This window comes from Mastomys coucha, unplaced genomic scaffold (genome assembly GCF_008632895.1).
Source record: "Mastomys coucha isolate ucsf_1 unplaced genomic scaffold, UCSF_Mcou_1 pScaffold12, whole genome shotgun sequence".
Classification (NCBI taxonomy): domain Eukaryota; kingdom Metazoa; phylum Chordata; class Mammalia; order Rodentia; family Muridae; genus Mastomys; species Mastomys coucha.
This window is the reverse complement of record NW_022196894.1, coordinates 43,919,528-43,944,131: the sequence shown is the minus strand read 5'-3', so window position 1 is coordinate 43,944,131 and position 24,604 is coordinate 43,919,528. Positions and strand designations below refer to the sequence as shown.

At 39.9% G+C, this 24,604-nt stretch overlaps 1 protein-coding gene across 4 annotated transcripts in view; it reads left to right on the top strand.

Moving 5' to 3' along the window:
• The window catches only part of Cd96 (CD96 molecule), a 77,607-nt gene that overhangs the window by 1,563 nt on the left and 51,440 nt on the right, over window positions 1-24,604 (top strand). For all 4 annotated transcript variants that reach the window (XM_031364021.1, XM_031364019.1, XM_031364020.1 and 1 more), the window contains exons 2-4: window positions 550-906; window positions 10,866-10,984; window positions 21,108-21,315. In XM_031364021.1, coding sequence (XP_031219881.1) covers window positions 550-906; window positions 10,866-10,984; window positions 21,108-21,315 — 684 coding nt within the window. The remainder of the gene's footprint in view (window positions 1-549; window positions 907-10,865; window positions 10,985-21,107; window positions 21,316-24,604) is intronic.

Genomic DNA, 24,604 nt, shown 5'->3' with positions numbered 1-24,604 from the left:
GAACTTGCAAATAATGTTTGAAAAGAAAACTATTATACTTAGGCTAGTTATTACAGATGTCAATGCAGAAAGGTCAACAATCTTCATATGTATGAACAGCTTCATGCTAAGTTTGCTGGGGCACGTCTGTCTTTAAACAGACTCAGTTATGGGGCTGAAGAGGGAGTTCGGCCATTAAGAGCACTTGCTGCTCTCATGGAGTGTGGTTGCCAGTATCCACATCTGGCAACTCACACCCAGCTGTAACTCCAGTTCATGAAGGATCTGTGGGCATCTGCATTCATATTCACACGCAGACTGACACTCATACATACAGATAAAAACACAATAAAATTCAGTCTTCAAAGACACTTAATTTTATTCCTTTGTCAGAGACCTTCAGTTACTTTTTGGACAGACCAACATGTGTCAATATGGACAGAAACATGCACAGGTCAATAATTTCCTCTATTTATCTTAAAACACACACATATACATTCACACACAGTGCCCTAAAGGGGCACTCCAGGGAAATACTGAAAACTGATTATCCGCATCCTTCCTTTCCAGGAGTGTGGGAAGAGCTATTCAATGTCGGAGATAACATGTATGCTCTACCTGGTTCTGATGTCAACTTGACCTGCCAAACAAAGGAGAAAGACTTCTTGGTACAGATGCAATGGTCCAAGGTCACAGATAAGACTGACATTATGATTGCTCTTTATCATCCCACATATGGCTTCTACTGTAGGCAGGGGCATGCCTGTGAATCACAAGTGGCTGCCATAGAAACTCCGAAGGGTATAACAAATTGGACTCTGTACTTAAGGAATATCTCTTCCACCCACAGTGGAAAGTATAAGTGCATCTTTACTCTGTATCCAGAAGGCATCAAGACTACAGTCTACAACCTCATTGTGGAACCCTGTGAGTATAACCTTCCCAGGGAAGGACTTCTATGCTTTCATGTACCTTTTATTCATTTAGCAAATACACGAAGACAGCAACCATGTTCTACATTGGGTATTGAACACACAAAGACATAGCAGAAAGAAACACTGTCCAATAAGGGAAGTAGCACAGATCAAATAATGCTACAGGTAAATATAAAGTTGTAGTAGTGGTAAGTGTTAATAACAAGAACTACAATAGTTGAGAGCATAGCAAAGTCCAGGGAAATGGCCATTGAGAAAGGAATACCTAAATTGAAGAATGAGGAATTCTTTAATTAGAAAAAGTGGGAGTTGTGAGTGATGTAGAAATGGGATGGGGACAGCCATAGGAAATGTTTTGCAAAGTTTAAGAAAATGGGAATATGCAAGTAGGGATACAGTAGAGACACAGTGAGGACGAGATCATGCCAGACTTTGTTCACTATGTTCAAGGCTATAACTTCTACATAAAAGTCATAAAAAGAAAAGGAATTTTTTTAACAAGAGGTTAAGATGACATTTGTAATTTATTTCTATGTTATAAAGAGATGACCTTGGCTTCAGTAGGAGAATGTCCTTACAGTGGACAAGGAAAGATGATGAGAACAGATTAGAAGATCAATTTCAGCTGTCCAGAAGAAATGCAATGGCAGTCTGGTAGATATGAAAGGGAACTATATATTTTACATACTGAGTATAGAATACACATGACTTGATCATAGAGTGGATGTAGGAAAAGGACACTGAGTGAAGAAGGAAGATACTCAGAAGGCAACATTGAGCTTCTGCTGTGCACACCTGCATAGTGGCACCAGCAGCTGGGTTACAGGATGAATGACGTTGGATATTTACTAGAGGACAGGGAAATGGGCCATCAAAGTCCTGAACACTCAGGAACATTCAGACCATTTAGGTTTCAAAGGCCTACATTCATGAGGGAGCCCTGAATTTAAGTTCTATGCCCATTCTGCCTAGAAATGAAGCTGACTTAGGACCTGTCTTGTAAGTTCTCTGAACATGTTTATCTGTTCTACATGACCTAGTTCTAAGATAAGACAATTTCTATTCCTACTAGTGGGAACAGAGAACAATAAAAACCAGCATATGGAAAGTACATTGGAAATTGAATGTTTGAAATTCATAGGGGTATAGCCTGGTAATATGATAAAAGATAAGCAAAACTAGCTCAGGAAAGGCTTGCTGCAGGAGACATGGGGCTGCCCTGGTACACAGCAGGCATCTCAACCTCTCCATGTCTAACTCTTGCTGTTCTAAGACAATAATGTTCAGATAATCTCAGGGTAAGGTAGGATTCCATCAAAGGGAGCAAAAGACAACTTCAGATCAGTTGACAATGGCATATGGGGTTAACATAAAGTAAGACCTTTTGAAAGCTACACTTAGGTATAGGGACCTTGGATTCAGGTAGTCAGCAGTGAACTGGATGTGCCATTTACTATAGACATCATTCAGTCCCACTATACAATCATTTCAGGTCTCTAAGCTTTTGGTTTCTTATATAACAAATGTACATGATTATAGTCCCTCCTTCATGGGAACCATTGTCTTGATAATTAAATAAGGTAATCTGTGAAAAGCACTAACTACAGTTTCTATTAAAAGGTATGAGTTTGACTATAGCGATGTCTTAGCAGTTAAAACCACTTATTTGCTCATCTCTCTAACTCTCTTAAGCACTTGCATCTCTCTTGCCTCTTGCCCCCTCTCTTCCCATTCCCTTCCCCCTTCTCTCCACATGGCCATGGCCTACCTCTATGTCTCTACTCTCTCCTTCTCTCTGCCTCTGCTACCCTCTTAATTCCCCTCCCCATGCCCTTAATAAACTCTACTCTATACCATTAAAAAACATTATTTTTCTTGCAGAGGAACTAAGTTCAATTCCCAGCGTCCATATGATGGCTTACAGCCAGCTATAACTCCAGTTTAGGAGGACCTGATGCTTTCTTCTGACCTCCTCAGGCACCAGGCACACATATGTATGTACAGGCAAACATTCATATACATAAAAATAATAAATAAATAAATAAATAAATAAATAAATAAATGTTCAAAATAAGGTAGGAGTTTTACAAATGGTTGTTGTTGGTAGTAGTAGTAGTAGTAGTAGTAATAGTAATACAGGGAGTAACTTTATTTTTTAATTCTTATTAAAAAGATTTAAGTTTTTCCTTGTACAGTAGCCTAATTTGGAATCCAATGAGATATTGTCAGACATTAACACAAGTACACCTTGACTTTGGATTTAGACATAGTTTTGGTATACTGTGTCAACCTCAATAGATTATGCTATCACAACTCTGAGGATCTGATCAATACTCCATTGAGAAGTGGCCACATGGTTGTATCTGCCATCCCTGTACCTAAGACTACCATCATCCATCTTCAGGACAACCAGGATATATGCTATAAAAGAGACAATATATTATGATTCCAATTGAACACAAGAATAGAAAAGATATATCATTCAGAAGTGAGTGGCATCGACTTTAATAAAAAAGAAAACAATACAAGGTAGTTACGTCTGTAACCACTGAAACTGTAAATAGATGGATAATCAGAGCCATATTTATGGTTTTCTGTGGTTGGGAAATTTCCAGTCTTCTTTCTGAGCTTTTGCTGTTGGTCCTTCAGATCAGATGGGAAACAACAGTGTTAAAGACAGACTGTTAGTATTTGAGAATCCCGTGCAAATGAATCACACTTCATTAAAAATAGAAAATAAAAACAAAGAAGAGAAGAAACAAAATGGATGCAAAAACTGAGTCTTAAAGTGGAGCTGAGGAGTTACAAGAGGAGTAGAGGGAGTGCCTATTCTCTGACATCGTGAACAAGTCCCCACCCAATGGCATGTTATCTTTCCACTGTATGCATAGTATCAAGTTCCCTGTTGAGCTTCTGCCAGTCACTCATGTTTCTAAGCCAGATGAGTAAGCAAGCCACACAAATGAAGTCTTCAAAACGTAGGAAGAACATGAACAAGTGTAAACTGAAGCAATACAGGAGAAACTGGGAGACTCGGAGGTGGGCCTTGGAGGTGGGCCTCGGAGGTGGGCCTCGGAGGTGGGCCTTGGAGGTGGGCCTCTTGCTGTTTCCTTTCTCTTGTCATCAGAGTTAATCTTCCTGGTCATTTACAAAACCTGAAGTGTCTGAATCCTGTTCTTGTGTCCCTCGAGGGCTTAACGAAGAAAGGCAGCTAGATGATCCCTTCTCATAATATTTTGTCCCTGTGTATGTTCGTGTGTGCAGAAGCTATGGATATAAATGGAAATCTGGCGAATAATTAATTTGGTATTTACTTTATTTTCATTTTAATTTAATACCTTTCTCTCTGAACAAGGAGTCTTTAAGTTATTTAAAAAACATAGCTCCTGAGTTAGTCCTTGGTTTATAATAATCTACATTTCAGAAATGTGAATGCTACTTGGTCTATAGTTCTTCAGATAGTACTTTTTAACCTATGGGGAAAAAATGTAGCTATTACAATGAATTATAAGAGTACAGGATGGTTAAATTTCCCAAATTGCAAACAAAGCCCAGAGGTTGTTAATGCTTCCAGAAGCAAGAGTGGTAGAGAAAGAAGTAGGTAAAAGACGTAGCACCAATACACACAGTAGAAATAGGTGGGTTTGTACTGTAGCTCAGTGACACAGTGTCTGCCCTGCCTGGGGGAGGTACTGTGCTCCATCACCAACATCACAAAGAAAAAGAGGAGTGATGATAGCAATGGATAAGAATTTCTAATCTTGGAAACAAAACAATGAACAATTATAGTTTGCTGGCACAAGATCAAACTAGTCAACATTTCAGCATGCATGGGGAGAGCCGGGCAAGTTCCCACTCTTGCTGAGAAGATTCTGAAAGTCGATGGCTTCTACGGCAGGGAGAGTCCATTCTCTTTAAGATTCTGGGCCTCGGTACAGACTATACTTCAGTGAATGGTCCCACACCTATGTGTAGATATGAGCAGCACAAATTGGACCCTTGGTTAGAAAAACAATTTGCAAGAGGGCACAAATGTGAGAAAGAATGGGAGGTGGATCAGGGATGTGCAGGGAATTAAAATAATTAAGATACCATATTGTATGTGTCTATAAAATTTGCAAAACCTTTTAAATTTATTTAAATATTAACAAATATTGTTAATATTAGCAAATCACTAATGGAATATTATTGAAAAATAAGTGAACACATAGTAGTTTCAGAACTGTAAAGAGAGAAGGACATAAAAGGGTAGAAATGTGGGCAGACGCTAAATAATGACAGCATATGAAAACTTGCTAGCCAAGAGATACAGCATTGCAAATTCTAAGTTTATTACCATTTTCCTTTTAAAATATAGAAATATCAATAAAAGAAGAAAATTCAATATTGATAAGCTAAATCTTACCTATGTGGTTAAGCTCTCTATAGATTAATATGACATTTAACCTGAATACTGACTTTCATCAATGTCCTGTGTGCCGTCTTTGTCCAGCACATAGTTTATGAGAGATTATATTGCTGAGTACAAGGGACTCTGGGTTAGATATAGTGATGTGGGGTCCAGACAAGATGGCCTGTCCTGCAGCATCTCCATGCCCAGTAGAAGGAACAGATATCAATGAAATGTTAAACAACAACAGTGAGGAGATCTGGTGCAGAGAAGTAGGCACTGTATGAAAGGGTTTTCTGGGGAAACCAGGAAAGGTTTCCTAGAGCCCTCCCATCCTTAGAGCAGTTATTAACTAATAGATGGAAGACCAAGAAATTACCATTAGCAAGCAAGCTATGTGCAGGCTCTGTGGTCCAGGAACTGCACCAACCATGGGATTCTAAAGAGAATTATGACTAGAGCAAAAATGAATGCAGTTAAAGCAACTGAAAGCAAGGCTAGTGAACAAGATTAGTATAATCAAGAACCATAGAAACTAATTGAAATGGTTTTCTTTAACACTTTTCATTTTGCATTTCAAATATGGAGGTGCTTTTTATTTCTTTGTACATTTCTTTGACTAAGGTCTAGGGAATGAATTGAGGAAAAGCAGAAAGGATAGTGTAAGTTCAACTGAGTTAGAAAGTGATATAATACCAGAAATGGAGAGGAGATATGATGGTAACTCTGAGTAGAGTGGTAAAGAGATGGATGGAGAGCAATATCCATCTGGTGGCGTTTAAATAGGTCATCCATAATATCTGGTGATATATAGCATATATATGGCAATTGAAATTCAAAGCATTGCCAAGCATGATACCTTGATTTTCAGAATGCGTGACTCACTTACTGTGTTAGGGGACACTGTCGTCTGACCAGATTGTTCAGAGATCACTTAGGCTCTATTTCATGTTTGACTTAGGCAGGAAGTTGAGAATAACGACATGTACACAACTGACTATGCTGTCCCTCAGCTAGCACAGAAGCCTAAGTAAAGATATCATTTTATATATTTTCTGAGCAAAGGATCCAACTGAATTTCTAGGTGTGAAAGAAGCAATCTAGGTAGAGAAATCAAATGAGAAAAACCATGTGGCGCTTCAACTCAGAGCACAGAGATGAGTGGAGAGGTATGTCTCCACAGGACAGTGAAGAGTAGATAAAAAGATAAACAAGAGCGAGAAGAGAGAACCAGGTCAGAGAAGCCTTGAAAGATAATCACATAAAAGCAGCAGCCATCACTCCTGACACTTCTGGGAAGGCAAATGGTAATTGGATTGTATTTAGGAGCATGAAAGGTATTGACCACTTAGTGCGGGGAGCTTGTGTTGGTGGCATTATGGAACAGAAAAGGAACCGGAATGAAGAAAGAGCAGGGAGTGGGAGACAGGGAAGTGGGAGGTTGGAGAGTGGGAGATGGGGCTGTGAGGACAGCAAGCATTGGTGCAGCTTCTAGCCACTAATCCCTAGAAACAGGAAAAGTAAGAATGTTTGGGCAAAGCTTTGTGTTGGTGTTGTAGTATGGGTGGTTTTCAATAATTCAAGGCACCTTACTATACTCCAAAGCCAATGGACAGGATATATGTTTAAAAAAAATAACTATATCAGAGTTTGTAAGAAAATCAACTATGATCTCTGAGAAGATAGAGAAGTACTTAGATCCATAATAGATAGGAAAACTATTCAGAAATAAAGAATGCTTTTATAACGTTTGTAACAGCATATATTAAGTACACATAGTTATGTTTCATTGTGATATTTTATACACACATATAATACACTCTGATCATATTCACCCACATTGCCCTTCTCTTGTCTCCTGCTCACTCTTGCTAGCATCCCTTTTCTTCCCTAGTCTCCTTTCTACTTTCATGTCTTAACTAAACTCTATTAAAAGTATAATAGTTGGGAAGGGAAACAAGATGACTGCTTCTCAGTTCCAGGACTCCCGTTTTCCAGCAAATGTTGCCCAATATTTTAGCATTTTCTATCAGCTAATCTATTCCTCCAGGAACTTTAAGAAGGTCTAAGGTAAACAGAGGCACATCCACCATGACAATAGTTCTGAATGTCAAAGAGAAAGTAGCAAATAAAATAAGTAAAGCATAGAAACAAAAACAAAAACAAAAAAACAAAACAAAAAAAAACAAACAAAAAAACCTCATTCCTTATGGAGCACCAATAAAACAATTAAAAATGCCTCTCATAGGAAACACCAGGGGTCAGAAGACCTGTCCAAAATAGTAAAGTTAGTCACAGTCCACCAAGGAGTTCTACATCTACTGAAATTATCCATTTAATGTATAAGAACTAAAACACTCTACCACAAGCATATTTGTCCCCTTAAATGCTAGGGTTTGAGGGGAACCACCTTAAATTGCAGAGGCCAGGCACTGAGAATGGATAAAGTCACTAGAGTTCGGTTCTCATGCTAGCAGCACTCATAAGACATCTAGGCTACATCCCCCAGAGTTCTCTACCCAGAGACGTGCTTTCTCATCGGTCTCGAATATGTAAACACCTTAGATTAGTCCCCAGGACTCCTATCCCCCAGGTAGTCTACACTCAATGTCATACTTGACATTTGTGCTGGACATTGGTATAACACCACAGACTGACCAGTGAAGTAAAATGTATTCTCTCATAGTTCTGGGAAAGCTAAAACCAAGTCCCCAGTCTGTGGCAGTAGCTCTGGATAGGAGAAAATTTGCTGAGTTTGACAGGTGTCTCTGTGCTGGTAAAATATTTCTCCATGACCAAGGGAAAAGGTGACAAAGTTAAGAACCATTGGTGAGAAGACCGAGCATCACTACTATTTTGATGGAGGCAATAGAAGTATTACAAGAAAAATATGCTTTTTAATTTCATGTCAATACACAGGGGTATGAAATAGCTATATTTAGCATTTTTGTCCAATTTTACAGTTGTCTTTTATTTCCCTAATGGACCTCTTTTATTCCCCGTGAGCCAGTCACTCCTTTCTATTCATTTTCCAGACCTCTATTGTGTAACCACAAGGCATCTCCTAAGTACCCATTTCCATATAAGAATTATTAGTGAATAATCAGCACTAACTGTGAGCCTTTCTGTAGTCATTTTTTATTTTAAACAAATTTGCAAATTGTGGTTTTTAGCATTTGTGAGATATATGTTAGTATACCATATTATTTTAAAAGTATTTGTCCAAATATTTTTCTCATTTGATTTGTAAAATTTCTCTCAATGCATCAGCTCTTGTGAGTATATAGCTTCAGCTTTGTTCTAAATTCATCTCATTCCCAGAATGATTTTTGAAAATGATTTTGTGCCTTGCACCGCCTGTGTCTCACAAGTCATCTTTTCTTCAGTGAGCTCATTTATCAGCCTTTCCAAGTATTCTATGGTTTATATCGTCTTTTTGTTTTCACCTGGTTTTGAATAATGACGTTGTAGCTTTTATGTAGGTGTGGACATGTTGGCACTCTGCTTTTATTGTTACATTAATGGTATTTTATCCTCTGGCCTTTTTCTCACTGTAGCTTAACAGCTCATTCTACCATAATCATTCTCGTATTGCTTGAGTGTGTTTCTAGCCTTACCATGGAAGTTGGATGGGCTAGCTTCTCTGTTGCCTTTCCTGTGTCCAAAGCCAGAATCTGTTATCTTTGAGGTATCCCACAGTATGCCGTGGGACTGCTGGAATGGGCTGCCTTTCCTTTTGTCTCCCACTTTTATCTGAATTTCCTCTCTGATTTCTCATAGTGGACCCATGTCACTCAATCTGAATTCTTCTATGGATTTCTTCACTGCACTGTGGACATTCCAAGGGCCTATCTGTCACAGGATGGGGAAGCTTTTCTGTTCCCCAAGAAGAAACTGGTAATAAGCTGGGGACTGCATCCCCCCTTCTCCATCTCTGCTGCTGTTCTCAGATTAGCCTGCCTGTCTGTACAGTGATCACCCACTGGGGGAGCAGATTTCTCTGTTCTAAAGCCCATAGGAAACATAATACATTTTCCTTTTGAACAGTTGCTATCACCTGGTCTACTAGTTTGTTCCCATCCATATGTTGTAGTGTAGTGTTCTTATAGATATTTTATAGGTGATTTCAATTTAGATTATCTGTTCTTCAAAGTTATATTTTTAAAAGTTATGGCCACACATAAGTCAAATAAACTTCAAAAGTAAAGCTAGGTGCTGTGATATACTGCAGTAATCCTCATTCTTGAAGCAGGAGGATTGTGGTGAATTTGAAGCCAGCTTGGGTTATCTAGCAAGTGCTAACCAGCCAGTGATATACAGAAAGATCAAAAAGTCAAATAATGAGTCAGAGCTACTACTACTACTACTAGTACTAGTAGTAGTAGTAACTATAAATTTTAGTGATATACATTAAAATATTATTAGTGTATGAATTTATTTTGTCACCATCATAAGTGATAATAACTAAATTACTATCTGATTAAGCAAAACAAATTTAAAGTGTTTTTAAATAAAATTAAAATGTAGTAATAGTGGTATGAAATGTGTTAAAATTTTGATGGTGCTATACAAATAACTCAAGTTGGAAATATTATGGTAATTAAGTTTCTTTAACATTAATGGACAAGGATCTTCTAAAAATATATGGGTTTAAAGTAATATAGAGGATCCTCCATATCTGTAGATTTTGTAACTACAACTTCAGATACAGCATATTTGGAAACAAATTGGATGTATACTTAGCATATACACTTTTTTTTTTTGACCTAGCCATAAAAATATAACAGACCTACTTGCATGTCATTTACGTTATGGCTATCGTAAGTCATCTAGGGTATGCTTGGCTCATGTGGAATTTGAATGCCTAATGGTTTTCTCCTGAGACCAAACCCTGCCGAATGAAGTGGTAAAAAGTTTTTAGAGTGGTAAAACTATTCTGTTTACTGTAAGCGTATATCATTACACACTAGTCAGGACCCAGGGGTGTACTTCATGTGGATCCTAGAGCATGCTGTTGGCTTTGGGAGGTAATGCTTTGTGAATGTAGGGCCATTCATTCATTCTGATAGATGCACATCTCTTGTGCAAGACGCTGATAGCAGAAGAGGCCCTGTATGTAGAGGAGAGAGCTATATGTACATGGAAGTTAAGATTTTCTGCTCAGTTTTGTTGTGAACCTAAACCTGCTATGAAAAAAATCCTGATAAATTTAAAATACAATAGAAACTAGGTTATAAGACCTCATATTCTTTCTAATTGAGGACATATCAGCTCAAGATGGATAGACTGACTTGGGGTTAAAGCAGAGGAGTATGTTACATTCTGAGTTGGGTTGTTAAATAATTTCTCTGTGAGTTTTCAGTGATGAATAATTGCCCAGGCTTCCCCTGGCTCAGTTTTGCCATTTAAACAACAAGGACTACAGTGGGGTTCTGCCTCTTTATTTCGTAGGTGTCTTGAAGATGGATGAATCTCCACTCTAAACTCTTTTTTTGTCTCTTTGATAAAATGTACTTTGTATGCTGAGATCCATGAATCTTGCACCTTGTGTTTTGTTCCAGATACACAAGAGGAACACAACCGTACAATAGAAATAGAGACAAATCGGACTCTGGAAATACCATGCTTTCAAAATACCTCCTCAGAAAGTTCACCTAGCTTCACCTTTTCATGGTTGGTGGTAAGCGTTGCCCTTTTCAGTGAATAACTATAATGATCTTTAAATATTAATGAGGTGAAATGAATAGCAAGTAATAATAGAGAAGTGCTTGATGAGACACAGGCATTATGCCAGTGGCTTGGAAGGAAGTAAAGGGCACTGAGGTGTCTTCTAACTAGGCAAGCAGCGATGTATGCAGTGGGGCTCTGAAATTAGCTCCTAGAGGTGAATTTCTATTTTAAATTATAAACCTGACCATGACTGCAAAGGGAACAAGGTGTGATGCTGCCCCAGTGAGGAGCCGCTTACAGAAGCCCCTAATCGCAGATATTTGTTTTACAGATAACAATTATAGAACTATAGACCCCGTTTTCCAGAACTTGCATTCTCACAATCCTGTGTTGCTTTAATCAAGAAATGCAAAACCAATTCAATGCTTACAAAGTACAAGAAGAAGAAGAGGCTGGAGAGATAGCTTAGCAGTTAGGAGTGCTTACTGCTCTATCAGAGGTCACTAAAAGACACACAAAGGATCCAGCCCACCCCTTGTCTTCTGACCCCCATAAGTGCCTACACACACGCACATACACACCACACACACACAACCAAATATATTGTTTAAAAACATATCTGTGTATAGGAGAAACAGGCTTTGGAGAGGCTCGTCCCTATTCAACTCTCTCACTAAGGCAGGGGCTACAGGCTTACAGAAACCATGACCTTTAGAAACCATTACAAGTAACCAGACTAGGGACTTTTAAAAGTTTCATTTATTTATTTAGCTGGAGGTTGTGTGATGGCCAGAGGACAACTTTCAGAAGTCAGTTCTCTTCTTCCACCCTGTGCCTTCTTCCCAGGCACAGATCTCAGGCCACCTTTTCACCATCTTCATACTAAATTGATAGTCACTACATTCATGCTATTTGGCTGGTTAATGAGAGCCAGCTCATTATGTGTCAGATACTAAAATAACTTTATAAGTCTCCTTTATCTAGTAGTGTCCTCTAAGGAAACTTGGAAAGTGGTATAAACATTTTCTGTGGATCCCATCCAGACATTTAAAATAAATGAGGGCTGAGGAGGGTGCACACTACCTTGAGCAGGAGGGTAAGTCTAAATGACCAGCAGACCCTCCCTCAGGCCAAACTGTCATTTTAAAGAGCAGACTGTAATAATGACAAACTGAGAGATCCGTTTGAAAGAGTCCTTCCTTCCAAGGGAATATCGTGTTGGCAATATGCTGATTAAACTGCACTCTCCTTTTAAATGTCAAAATCTGTTTGCCTCGCTGACTTACACCCCTGCCCTGGGAGGATGGCTCCAGGACGTCCTAAGTCTGGTGTGAAAACCTCTAATGTCTCTATGTTGAGACAAGGAAGAAGTTTCCCCAGTCATCATTGCTGGATGTCCTCAGAGGCCACACAGATTCTTACAAACAGGAAATAATGTGGCTTTAAGTAGAAGGGTGAGGAGCAGAAAGGATGAAGATAAGCACAGAAGGGACAGGAGGCTGCTCTGCTGAGCCCAGAAACTCTGAGGAGCTGCAAAGAAAGGCCTCCTGCCCTGAGTGTTTCATTCAACCCTAAGAACGGTTCTGCAGATAAAAAATTATCCAAGTCCCCAGAAAATAAAAGGCATGCTGTTGTGCGTGTAGAATTTCTAAAATCTAATGAACTCAGTTGTAAAACCTCATGGGGAAAGTTATTATTAGGACTCTCAATATCACTGGAGAATGTATTTGCTATGTGCAGGCGGTCTCATGGTCAGCTGTGTAACTTGGAGCAGACCCTTTCACTTCAGGGGAGTTATATTTTAGGACTAGACTACACTGAAGTCAGTAAGCATCACACACAGTATATCTAATGTTCAGTTGTCACAAGACAATTCACTTACCTAAGAAAGCACAGGTGAACTTGTGAGCATCTATGTGAACAGTAGAGTGATGTATAAGAAAGCAAGGGCTGTGTGGGAGTAGTTGGGCTATGCGTGGGTAGATAAATGGCAAGTGCTAATTTTGCTACTTAATTCCTAGGACACATACCAGCATCAGGGAAAACCTTCAGGCTTATTCTGGGAGTTTCTAAATACATTCTAATATTCTGTTTTCATTACAAACTATCATCCTGTGATTCCCACAGTATAAATTTTAATTCAATCCAATAAACAGATGTGAATCAGATTTGAGTGTTAGATCCTACAGGGATACAAACTATATTAGACATATTTTCTATCATGCCATATGTTTTTAATAAAATGTAAAAAAAAAAAAAAGTAATACTCATGGAAAACAATTTATCAAATGAATCCAGAAAAGCTTTTTGAAAAGTTGTGTTGAACCACATAATACAAGACAGTTAATAGCAAATGACACACACATGCTATAACAAAATTCTGGTACTCATACATACAAGTTAGTAGTATATAGTGGAGAATATCTTAGGGAAATATTTGATTCCATAATCAATGAACTAAACAGAAATCCTTCATAGTGGCTTGTGGTTACCTGCATGAGACTTAGAACACCAAAGAAGTCAGCATTCTGGCATGGAATAGGAGGTACTCCAAACCCTATACCCCTAACTGGAGGGCTTGGGGTGGCTGAAAGCTTCTGTGGGATTGGGAAGCCTGCTTTCTTAAGGGTGTGACTCCTGGTATTGCTGCAGTGATGGCCCCACACCTGGCAGTCCAGGAATAGCACAAATTGGACTCACTGGATTGTTTTTGAAAAAACACAGAAAGGATACAGAGTTGGGGTGTGAAGAGGTGAGGGTGGGTCTGGGAGCATTTAGGGAGAGGAGTTGTGGTGAATATGATCAAAGTACTTGTATGGAATTTTTGAAATAATAAAATATATTTTAAATAAATAAAAATAAGGCTCTGGGTGCATTATGGAATAAGGGCAGAAAGACTGTTATAAAAGCCAGAGAATTAAACAGACTTCTGTGAGATAGTGTGTTCTGCATATGATATGGCAGGGCCATTGCACCCACAAAAACTATAATAGCTGCAGGTGCCTGCACAAGAATTCCACAAGATCAAGCCAGTTAACACTGTGCATGGATGGAAAATGAGTTCGTGAGTTCCTACTCCTAAATGGACAGCTATTGGCAGTTGGTGACTTCTGGGAGAGGGAGAATGGGTTTTCTTCAGGGATGTGATCCTGATTAGTTGCCCATGTTCTAAAGGACATATATATATAGTTGGCACAAGACTTGGTGAGTTGTAAAGAAGAAGGAGAAGAAAGGAGAAGGAAAAGGTGAAGCAGAGGCAGAAGAAAAAGAAGAAAAAGAAGAAGGAGGAGGAGGAGTAAGAGGAGGAGAAGGAGAAGAAGAAGAAGAAGAAGAAGAAGAAGAAGAAGAAGAAGAAGAAGAAGAAGAAGAAGAAGAAGAGGAAGAGGAAGAGGAAGAGGAAGAGGAAGAGGAAGAGGAAGAGGAAGAGGAAGAGGAAGCAGAAGAGGAAGCAGAAGAGGGAGAGGAGGAGGAGAACAAGAAGAACAAGAACAAGAAGAACAAGAACAAGAAGAACAAGGAGGAGAGAAGGAGAAGAATAACAAGAACATGAAGAACAAGAAGAACAAGAACAAGTCCAAGAACAAGAACAAGAAGAAAGAACTGAAAGTGGAAACAGAAGTGGAAATGGAAGCAGAAAAAGAAGAGGAGGAAGAGGAGGAGAAGGAGAAGGAGGAGGAGGAGAAAGAGGAAGAAGAGGAGGAGGAGGAGAAAAGGAGCAGAACAAGGAGGAAAAAAGAGGAAGGGGAGAGGGGCAGGATGGAGGTAGGGAGAGGGTCTGAGAGGAAGAGGGGAGGTAGATATGACCAAAATACACATTATACATATATGAAATTATTGATGGTATGATTTGATATGATCAAAATACACATCTACACATATGAAATTCTCCAAGAATCAATAAAATGTTAAAAAGAACTTCAAATTTTTCTCTTTCAAATCATGAAGGGGGAACAGGATATTTAATATATAAAGTTTCATCATATTTTTCTTTAGTTCTTGCACTGTTTTGTAATCAGGAAAAAGGCAATAGTTTCAAATGCACATATGATTGTGATTAAGAAAATAACATCTTCCCTCTTACCTGGTAGCAGCTGATCATCATAGACCTGGATGTTATCAAAATAAAAAGTACCTGCAAGCCAAGCATGGTAATGCACACCTCTAGTCCCAGCACTCGGGAAGCAGAGGCAGGCAGATCTACCTGATCTACCAAGCAAGTTTCAGAACAAACGGCCAGGGCTACGAAGGGTTAACAGCTAATAGTGGTTAGAATAATACTCATCCTTGCTCCTGAAAACAGATGTAAGGAGTTTTGCAAGCAGCCTGCTTTGACAATGCTGGCGGGTTTAACCGTGTAGCCAGGGTGGAGAGTGCGTGGAGTAAATGTGAAGATGTGATAGACTGGAGATAGAGGAGCAGGAATCAATACAGTCAACAATGCCCGTGAAAGAGCTCAGAGCTCACAGCACCTGCCGAGTGCTCAATCACAGATCCCTTCAATGAAGCCAGTGCTAACTCAGAGCTGCTGGCTCCAGGCATCTGAAGCCAGCCAGAGACAAGACAGAACCACTAAATGTAACAGCACCTATGTCCCTCTGCAGAACGAGAAATCCTGATCCCACTACAAAAACTCACAAGCCTCAATGGATGAATTTTAGCATTAATTGCAAATGAAAGGAGTATGCAGCAGTGATTTTCCATGATTCAATATGACCTATCTAGTCTCCACCACACAAATTTTGTTACCAATTTGTACATAATTTAAATACATATTCATGTCCCTTCTTGGAACCTTGAATTTTTTTTAACTTTTTTTCTTGTGAAGTGTTCATCTCAAATAGACTACAAGCAGATAAAGCAAAAATAGCCTTCTACCTCTTGTAAGGTTTTACATAGGAAAGCCACTAACAGCATGGGCTTTGAGAGAAACTGGTGTGCTCCAAGTCCTTACTGACTGTGTCACTTAAGGGCTAAATTTAGGGTGAGATGCGGAAGGCCCTTATCAATGAACGCAACACAAGTCAGCAATCAATATAAATATTTTTATATAATATTTTAAAAGTAAATAAGGAAAACCCATGGTGAACAAAATATCAAACCTTTAAATAAAGTCCCACAGTTGGTTTTTGCTATGAGACTTCATTATATTTATACTACTCAAGGAATTGTATGATCCAAGCAACCTGTGGTTCTTGAGTGTTCGAGGTCATTGTGTAACCTGGTGGTAGGTTAACAGAGGTGGAGTAAATAGAGCTGTGCATGGCTTTATAACTGTCCTAGTCCACTTTGTGTTACTGTCACAGAACACCTGAGACTGGGCAGTTGACGAAGAACAGAGACTTATTTTCTCACAATTCTGAAAGGCAAGAAATCCAATAATCTAGATGTATGGTTTAGGAACTGGACCCTCTGCTTCAAAGACGGTTGTTTGAATGCTGTCCTACAGACAATGACTACTATGTCCCTACATGACAGAAGAGTGGAAGAGTGGAGGACAGGGAATCTACTCCCACAAACACCATTTTGTTTGTTTGCTTGCTTTGGGTATGGCCGTTTTTGTTTGGCTGCATGTTCGGTTGGTTGGTTGTAGTTTGGACAGTGTTGGCAGTGAGCTATGCTCTAATTACCACATGTCCCTTCAACGTCTCATTCCTGTGGGAAGAGATTTCGTAGGCCAAATGTGTCTCCCTGGGCAGCACTTTTAACATTGTGGCTCTGGGAAGAAGTTTTGGAGGTACAGGAACAAAACCATATAAATTATAGCAATAATCCTCCAAATTTACCATTTATAAGAGTACAAAATAAATGTTCATAAAATGGCCCAGTGTTTGTGGGTAGAACTGGGGAGGAGTGAACTTAGTTACCACCTATTCAGTGTATAGACTATATAGCTTGTTAGATTTATATTGCAAATTAAAACATAAAGGTTCCTCAAGATATAAACCCAGAAAGTTTTTGAAATATTTATTAACATTTTTTAAAGGTAGATAACTTTTTCTCTGGAGAACAGAAAGAAAAAACAAAGTAGAAATAAAGGCTCTCTGTGTGTGGTTCCCTGCCAGTCTGCCTGCAGAGCAGGCCAACTAAAATCGCTTATACCAAATAGGAGTTGAAATATGCTCAATGTTGAAGGTCGCCGCAGATGGGTCGGTATAACATAAGGCTCTTTTGACCAGCATCCTGCCCTGATTCCTGCAGCCTACAACCTGTATAAAGGCTTCCTGGAATTTGTCCTAACTTTCTCATTCTAGATAAGCCTAAAGTTTTATATATTTTTTAAATTATTTAGTGTTTCAGATTTGTTCTGTATGTATAGCCCCGAGGCATGCTTTTCCTTGATTCTGAGCATCCTATGCTTTAAAATCCTTTGATTTGAGTACCTTCTTATTCTATGTGGCTGTGGGAAAGTTAATGTTAATTTATTGAAGACTGCAGTAACAGATATAAGATAGGCTTAAATAAGCTTTGCAGTACTTAGAACTTAGAGTACACTAAACACCAAGTGTTTATCTAGGACCAAGTCTGAAAACATACATACAAGTAACATTCTGTAGAAAGAGCAGAGTGTATCTATGTACTTTGGAATATATATATATATTTATACATATATATATATATATAGTGTGTGTGTGTGTGTGTGTGTGTGTGTATGTGTATAATACTAAAAATAGAGGCCATGAGTTTGAAATAACAAGGAAGGGCATATGGGAGGGTTTGGAGGGAGGAAAGGGAAAAGAAAAGTGACATAATTATATTATAATCCCCCAAAAAATGAAATAGCATTTTAAAAGAAAAAAGCTGTACTTATGAGAATTTAACCTTTTAGTTGCAGCTATAGCATGATTATAGATTTATAGAATCCCCTCCTCTCCCAGCTGTAGTTACTAGATGGTTTAACTGAACTAGCTTTGCTTCCCCATTTGCTCTGTGATAGCAGCCACTGCTTGCAGGTTTTTGCCACTGTGGACTTACAATCCCTCAGGATTTCCTTCTGTTACAGGCCTCCAGGCACATCGTAGCTGAATTCTACCTTTAAAAAAACAAAGCTAATCTCTCCCCCTACAACTGCCAAATGCCAAGGGAAAGCAAATAAAACAAAGCACCTGTTAGATACATTGCTACATATAGATGTATGGTATCTTTATCAACAAAAGTATTAGGGCAAGTCATACCTTGATTTTTAATAAAAGCAATTTTTACCAGTCCTCCATCCTGTGCCCCCTTCCTCTAACAATGTGACAGATGGAAATGTCCCAAATAGAAAACCACATGGTGAAACAAGCAAGAACACTTTAAAATAACTTACTGAATTTGCTCTTTAACGATTCAATACATGTTTGCGATGTGCAATAATTACCCCCACCCACTTGACCCTTCTTATTTCCCTCTCACCTGGTTAACCCTCTCCTTCCACAAGATCCTTTCCCACTTTCATGTTTTTTTTTTTTTTTTTTTTTTTTTTTTTTGCTTTAGTTTCTGATGCACTAAGTTTAACCAGCACCCTCTGTGTGACTTTTGGCTGGCTCATCAATGGTTATACAAATAAAAACAACTACTACCCTTCCATCAATATCTATCAGTAGTCAATAGTTTAGTATGGAGGCATTGGGCCTCTTGACTCTCTTTCTGATTCTTGATTGACAGTTCAAAGGCCAGGAACATTTTCCTTCTATTTTTGAGATTATAATATAATTATGTGACTTGCCTCTCCCTTTTCCTCCCTCCAACCATACCCACATATTCTGCCTTGTTCATTTTCAAAATTGTGGCCTCTTTTTTCATTAATTTTTTGTTTGTTTGTGAGCCTAGCTATTTTTATTGCTGAGCTGTCTCTCCAGCCCTTTTTATATTGCTTGATGTTACATGCATATATGTTTGTTTTCAGGGCTAGCCATTTGGTATTGGATAACCAATCAGTATGCTGTTTCTTGGAGAAGACTATGTTTCCCATTCTTAGAGTTCCTTAGTTTCCCATAGTTTTTTATGTACGTTTGAGGCGCTGTGATCTTTCCCGCCCACCCTGTCATGCCTATTCTTGTTGTCCTCGTTCAACTCATGTGTAGGCAATCGTTTGTCTTTATACTCACAGATAAGCAGAGTCCTGACCCCTCGTGAAAGAAACTTCCCCTTGCAACTGACAGAGACGAATGTAGAAAGCCGCAGCCAACCAAACTGAAAGCTGCAGCCAATCAAACTGCAGGGTTGTAGAACACAGTCCCAATGTCCACATCTACTAAAGACTCCAGACCTAAGCCTCAGGGAACATTGCAGAATAAGGGATGGAAAGAGCCAGAGCCAAAGAATCAGAGAGCCAGCTGTGAGACTGTGTCTCTTAGTAATGTTAGAAGCTACACCCAGTAAAGTCTCTCCAAGGACATTTTGAACTACAACATCATTATAAAAGCAGCCCTAACACAGGATGCTGTAAGACGTTCTTTGTGCTGAAGGCCCTGCAGGGGGAGCCAACTTCCTTAACTATTCCTTTCAGATCTGTGGTGTTGAGGGAAAAGACTTCTCCTTCATTCTGTGGGTACTCGGGCTTCTCCTGGGCCCCCGTCTTGGGAATACATTCTCCATTTGCTCTTCTTCAAAAGGAAGAGGAAGCTCACTTCCCCAAGACTGCTTCATGAAGCTGCAGAAGTGCATAACTTGTTTCAGGGGAAAGGTTCATGCAGGCTGAAATTCTTCGCAAGAAATCCTAAAGTTTCATTGGTATAGGACACTGAAAATGAACTCAGCCAGATTCAGCCAAAGAGTTGGGGTTTATATAAGAATTGCTATTTAGTAGACTCGAAATTTCTATATAATTACTCTAATAAATCTGTCTGTGCCACATTCACTCTCCAACCTCAATTCTCCTTCTACCCCGAATCTAACTTTTTTAAACTAGAGGTTCCAAGTCCCGTTAGTTTCTCCCATTGCTCCTGTACATAATGATGTATCTGGAAAGTTTAGCGTTAGACTAGCCATTCTCAGTCCTGACTCCCCTGAGGAAATTTGTTCCTCAATTCCAGATTAGGTCTGGGCTCAGAGAGCCTGAGTGTCAATCTCTAGAGAGGAAATTTGTGCCAAGAATAGAACAGTTTCCAAGCACGTAACTGAGAAGACTGAGCTAGAGAGAGAGAGATGATTTAACCAAGCACCCAGCCAGAGTCTTGTCCTCCCTAGGAAGCTGCTCAATACCATGCTGGCTAGAACAATCATTGTGACTATGAGGCCTGCCATGGAAATCCAGGGTATGGGGAGAATAATATGGCGTATTCTTCATCAGCACAAGATGGACATGAAGTAGAGGAGTCAAGTTCTCAGAGTAAATGCCAATGGGTGAAAGTCACATCAATGTTTAAGGCCCACTCCTTATGAGTTCTCTTCATGTGCAAGACCCTGAAAGTGTTGCTTTCCTACATTCTTTGCTCTGTTGCCTCTACTTCTTCCTACTCCTGATTCTGAAATTCTCAGGGAATTCTGGGAAGAGAAGATAATGTGGAAATATGAAGTGGATGTAAAAGTCTAATTATCAAAACCCCAGTAGTGTCCCCAGCACATCTTTTGATTTTTGATTTATTCTTTTCTCACCCTTTACAACACAGATGCAGTTTCCCCTCCTTCCTCTCCTCCCAGTTCCTCACCTGCACATCCAACGCCCCACCCCATCTGTCAAAAGGGAGGAGTGGATCCCCAGCTCATCTTAACAGTGAGATCGCAGAACTTCTTAACTGAGCACTGGAGTCTGCTATGAGCACTCTCTCCTGCCCTGAAAGCAAGGCCCGTTTAGAACATGTTTCTATTTGTGTTAGGAGAGGATGAGAGTGGTGTTTAATAAAGTGTAAGCATAGCAATACTTACTCTAGTAGCATACTCTATCTCTCCCCGTTTTGATTCAGGTTTAAAGTCCCTGTTCCCAGAAGAGCTAAGCTCAGTTTCCAATATCCACATTGGGTATCTCATACCAGCTCCAGTTCCAGTGAATCTGATGCCTCTTCAGGTTTCCATCAGCTTCTGCCCTCATGTGCACCTACACACAGACTCACCTGCACATAATTTAAAATAAATAAGTAGTGTTAATGAAGCAGTCAGTTGAGGCACATTGACTCGTTCTGTGTTCGATAACTGAGTACTGTTTCTCTCTCCAGGAGAAAGGTGGAGTGGAAGAAGTTCTCTTCACCCACGATCACCACGTCAACAATTCCACATCATTTAAAGGCAGAGTCGGACTGGGTGCAGACTACGGACTCCACCTCTCCCCAGTCCAAATCCAAGATGATGGCAGGACATTCTCTTGCCGTCTGAGTGTCAGTCCTGTCAAAGCCTGGAAGATGTCCACCACAGTCAAGGTTTTTGGTAAGGAGTTTGCCCTGTCATCTCTTTGGCATCCTTGTGTCAATGCCTATGGCCATGTTCTTCCCATAACAGGAACCCCCACCCCACTCTGGCCCCATCCTGGAGAGCAGCCACACAGGGTAACTCCTACCATTCTGTTTGCCTTAATTCCTATCATTCTCATTGAGGGTGGGGGCAAAGGTGGAAGGCTAAGGAATAATTATTCAGCTAATAGAATAAAGCCACCAGTATACCACATATAGGTCAGCTTCCCTGGTGGCCTCTACCTTGTTTGCAGGCGTAATGTTTCCCAAGGGTACTAGAAATCTCTTTAATTATAACTGCCAAAGTCTAATTGCTTGGCTGTCTAATTATCTGAGTTATTTTCTGGTGCAAAGTGTAATAAGGCCACGACTAGAAAAAGAAGCTGATAAATACAGCCAGACAAACCGTGGGAGGCACCACTGACATCCTGCCAGGGCCCACCAGGGTAAGAGGCCACCACAGGCTTCTGACAGGGGAGCCCACAGGCTCTCTGACCTGATCCTAGTGCCACTGACCTAGGAAATCCACCATGACCTCATTCAGAACGTAGAGACATTGCAGGGTGCAATCTGAAGAGAAAAAAAGTATAAGCATTTTATTTCATTCCCTGAGTAAGAAAATATTCCTAAGCAGAAACCCCAGGGGTTGGCTAGCTTTTCATTTTGGTGACCTTAACATGCAGTTTTTAAAGTCATTCTAAAGGAGGGGGAAAAAAAAAGCATCCATGTGGATGGGCAACCAAATGTTTTCATTTTGTTGTTGTCGTTGCTTTTGTTTTTGTTTTTAAATGAGGTAAACTAAGAGAAAATAAACTTTATATAATCTAAGGGCATAGGCTGCTAGATTTCTCCTCAATTTTCTAAATGACAGAGCAAGCAAAGTAAAATAGAATATAAAAACATTTTTGTTGTTTTTGTTCATTGCATTGCTTTATGGCATTAGTGGTTAGAAAACATGGTCAGTGGAAGAAAACATGAAGTAATTTATAAAGGCAGAAACAGCTGGGGCAAGATTTGTTTCGTGAGGAGTTCGGTGCATAGCGCTTTTCTCTGATGCCTCTTTGTCTCCTTCCACGCACAGTCCCCCTTTTCTTCCCTCCCCCCTTCCTTTTTCCTCTCCCTTCTCTCCCATGTCTCCTTGAGGATTGGACTAGATAGTCATCATCCATCACCATCAGTTTCCCATGAAGACTTGAGAACAGGATGCTCCTTGCTGTTGTTGGATCAATAACACCGTTGGTTCACTTCCAGGGTGTGACAATCTTAGCACAAACACAAAACCGACTCATCTGGCCTTACTCTTGGCAAGCCAATGAGGGCAGGCATCCAGGATGTGGGAGGAAATATGCATTTTAAGTCAGGCGAGATCTTTGTGCCATAGCATGCTCTAATTGCCTCATCAACATACAAACCATGGCTTTGTGTCTTTACCGCCCTGAGACGTTTTTCATATGGGTCCGGGAGAAGGGAGACGTATATTCTCACTTGCCACATTTAGCATGTCCTCTACTTCTACATCTCTCTGTCTGAACTTCTTCTGCACTTCTTCTTTAAACTCTTTTTTGGAGGGTGCTTAGAAATATGGAAGTCTGCTTGCTTATTTTGCAATTATGTTTCAACTGCGTAATGGAATTCTTTAGTACATAGACTGAGTTTATGGACATGCTATTAGCTACAAAGTAGGCTTGGGTAAGATTTTGCTGTACCTCTAATGGGTGTATTTATTTAGGTTGTAGGTATGGGAAACTGATTCAGGAGGATAGTAAGTTGGAGCCCTTGTTACAGAGTGAAACTGTCAGTCGATGAATATTAAGGAAATAAAACCCTGCTCTTCATTCAATAGTGTTTTACTACATCAAAAAAATCAAAACCAAATTTGAAAACTGTTAAGTAAATGATGAAAGTGTCACCAATCCACCTATCATGAACTCCACCACTTAATTCTTCTTCCCAAGCCATCTCTGCTTCGTTTGTGCTCTCTGCAGAGCACAGACCAGAGGCCGCCTGTCCCTCTGCATCCACCGCCTGTCCCGCTGCATCCACCGCCTGTCCCTCTGCATCCACCGCCTGTCCCTCTGCATCCACCACCAACTTGCTACTGAGGCTTTGCTTGCTCGCTCCTACTCAGAACCTGGAAATTTAACTGTTTTGAGCTCATTGCTACCCCCTGTGACTTTTACGGGTTTTTTTTTCCAGGGCCTTAATTCTATTTACACTTGTTTTTTTAAGAGCTCAGAATTACCTTTTCATCCATCAAATTCAGGGTTGTGTCTTGATTTGGATTCTCCCAGGGGGAAAAAAGTAAAGAAGAATTTATTTGAGATGGGATCCCAGTGCTGAGGTGGGGGAGTAGGCAGGGGCTCCCACTCCTAGATAATTCCCAAGAAGATCTCTGCCACTGGCAGAGATCCTGTTTGGAAAGGAAAAAGTGGTTTTGTCCAGTGGAGTCTCATTGGCTATATTATCTACACTTAAGGGCAGGACCCCAAGCCCAGCAGTAGGCGGACAACACATAACAAACTAAACAGTATCTTTGAAGACTTATCTCATATTAGTTTGTTTGGGTATTGGGGTGGTGTTTTACTAGTCTTTTGTTTATATATTACAGTTTCTGATTTTGTGCTTTTGTGGCTGTGTGTGTGTGTGTGTTATTGTTTCTTTGTTTTTAATTCTGGTTATTTGTTTTGTTCATTTGATTGTTTACTAACGGGAAAAAAAAGGCTGTGGAGTCAGATAGGTGGAATCTGGGAGGGGTTGAGGGATGGAAAATATGATCAGAATATAGTGCAAAACTGTATCTCCAATTAAATTATACGTGGACACTAAAAATTGTACTAATAATGATTTGAGAGTTCATCATAGACAAACAGCACAGAAGAGAAACCTGAGCCCAGGAGGGGAGAAAGGATAATGTATGTGCATGATCAAACCAGTTACTTCTTCCAGCTTAGAGATTAGTCTTGCAGAGAGTTCTGAACTATGCCACAGAACATACATCAGGGGTTGGTGAGGTGGTTCAGTGGGTAAAAAGCACTTACACACAAACCCTGTGACCTGAGTTCAATCCCCAGAATCAAAGGTGGAAAGAGATTCAAACTCTAAAAAGTGATCCTGTGATCATCATGGTCCTTATGAGTCAGCTCACTCTCTCTCTTTCTCTCTCTCTCCCTCTCTCTCTCCCCCTTTCTCTTTCTCCCTCTCTCTCTCTGCCTGTCTCTCTCTCTCTCACTCTCTCTGCCTCTCTCTCTCTCTCTCTCTCTCTCTCT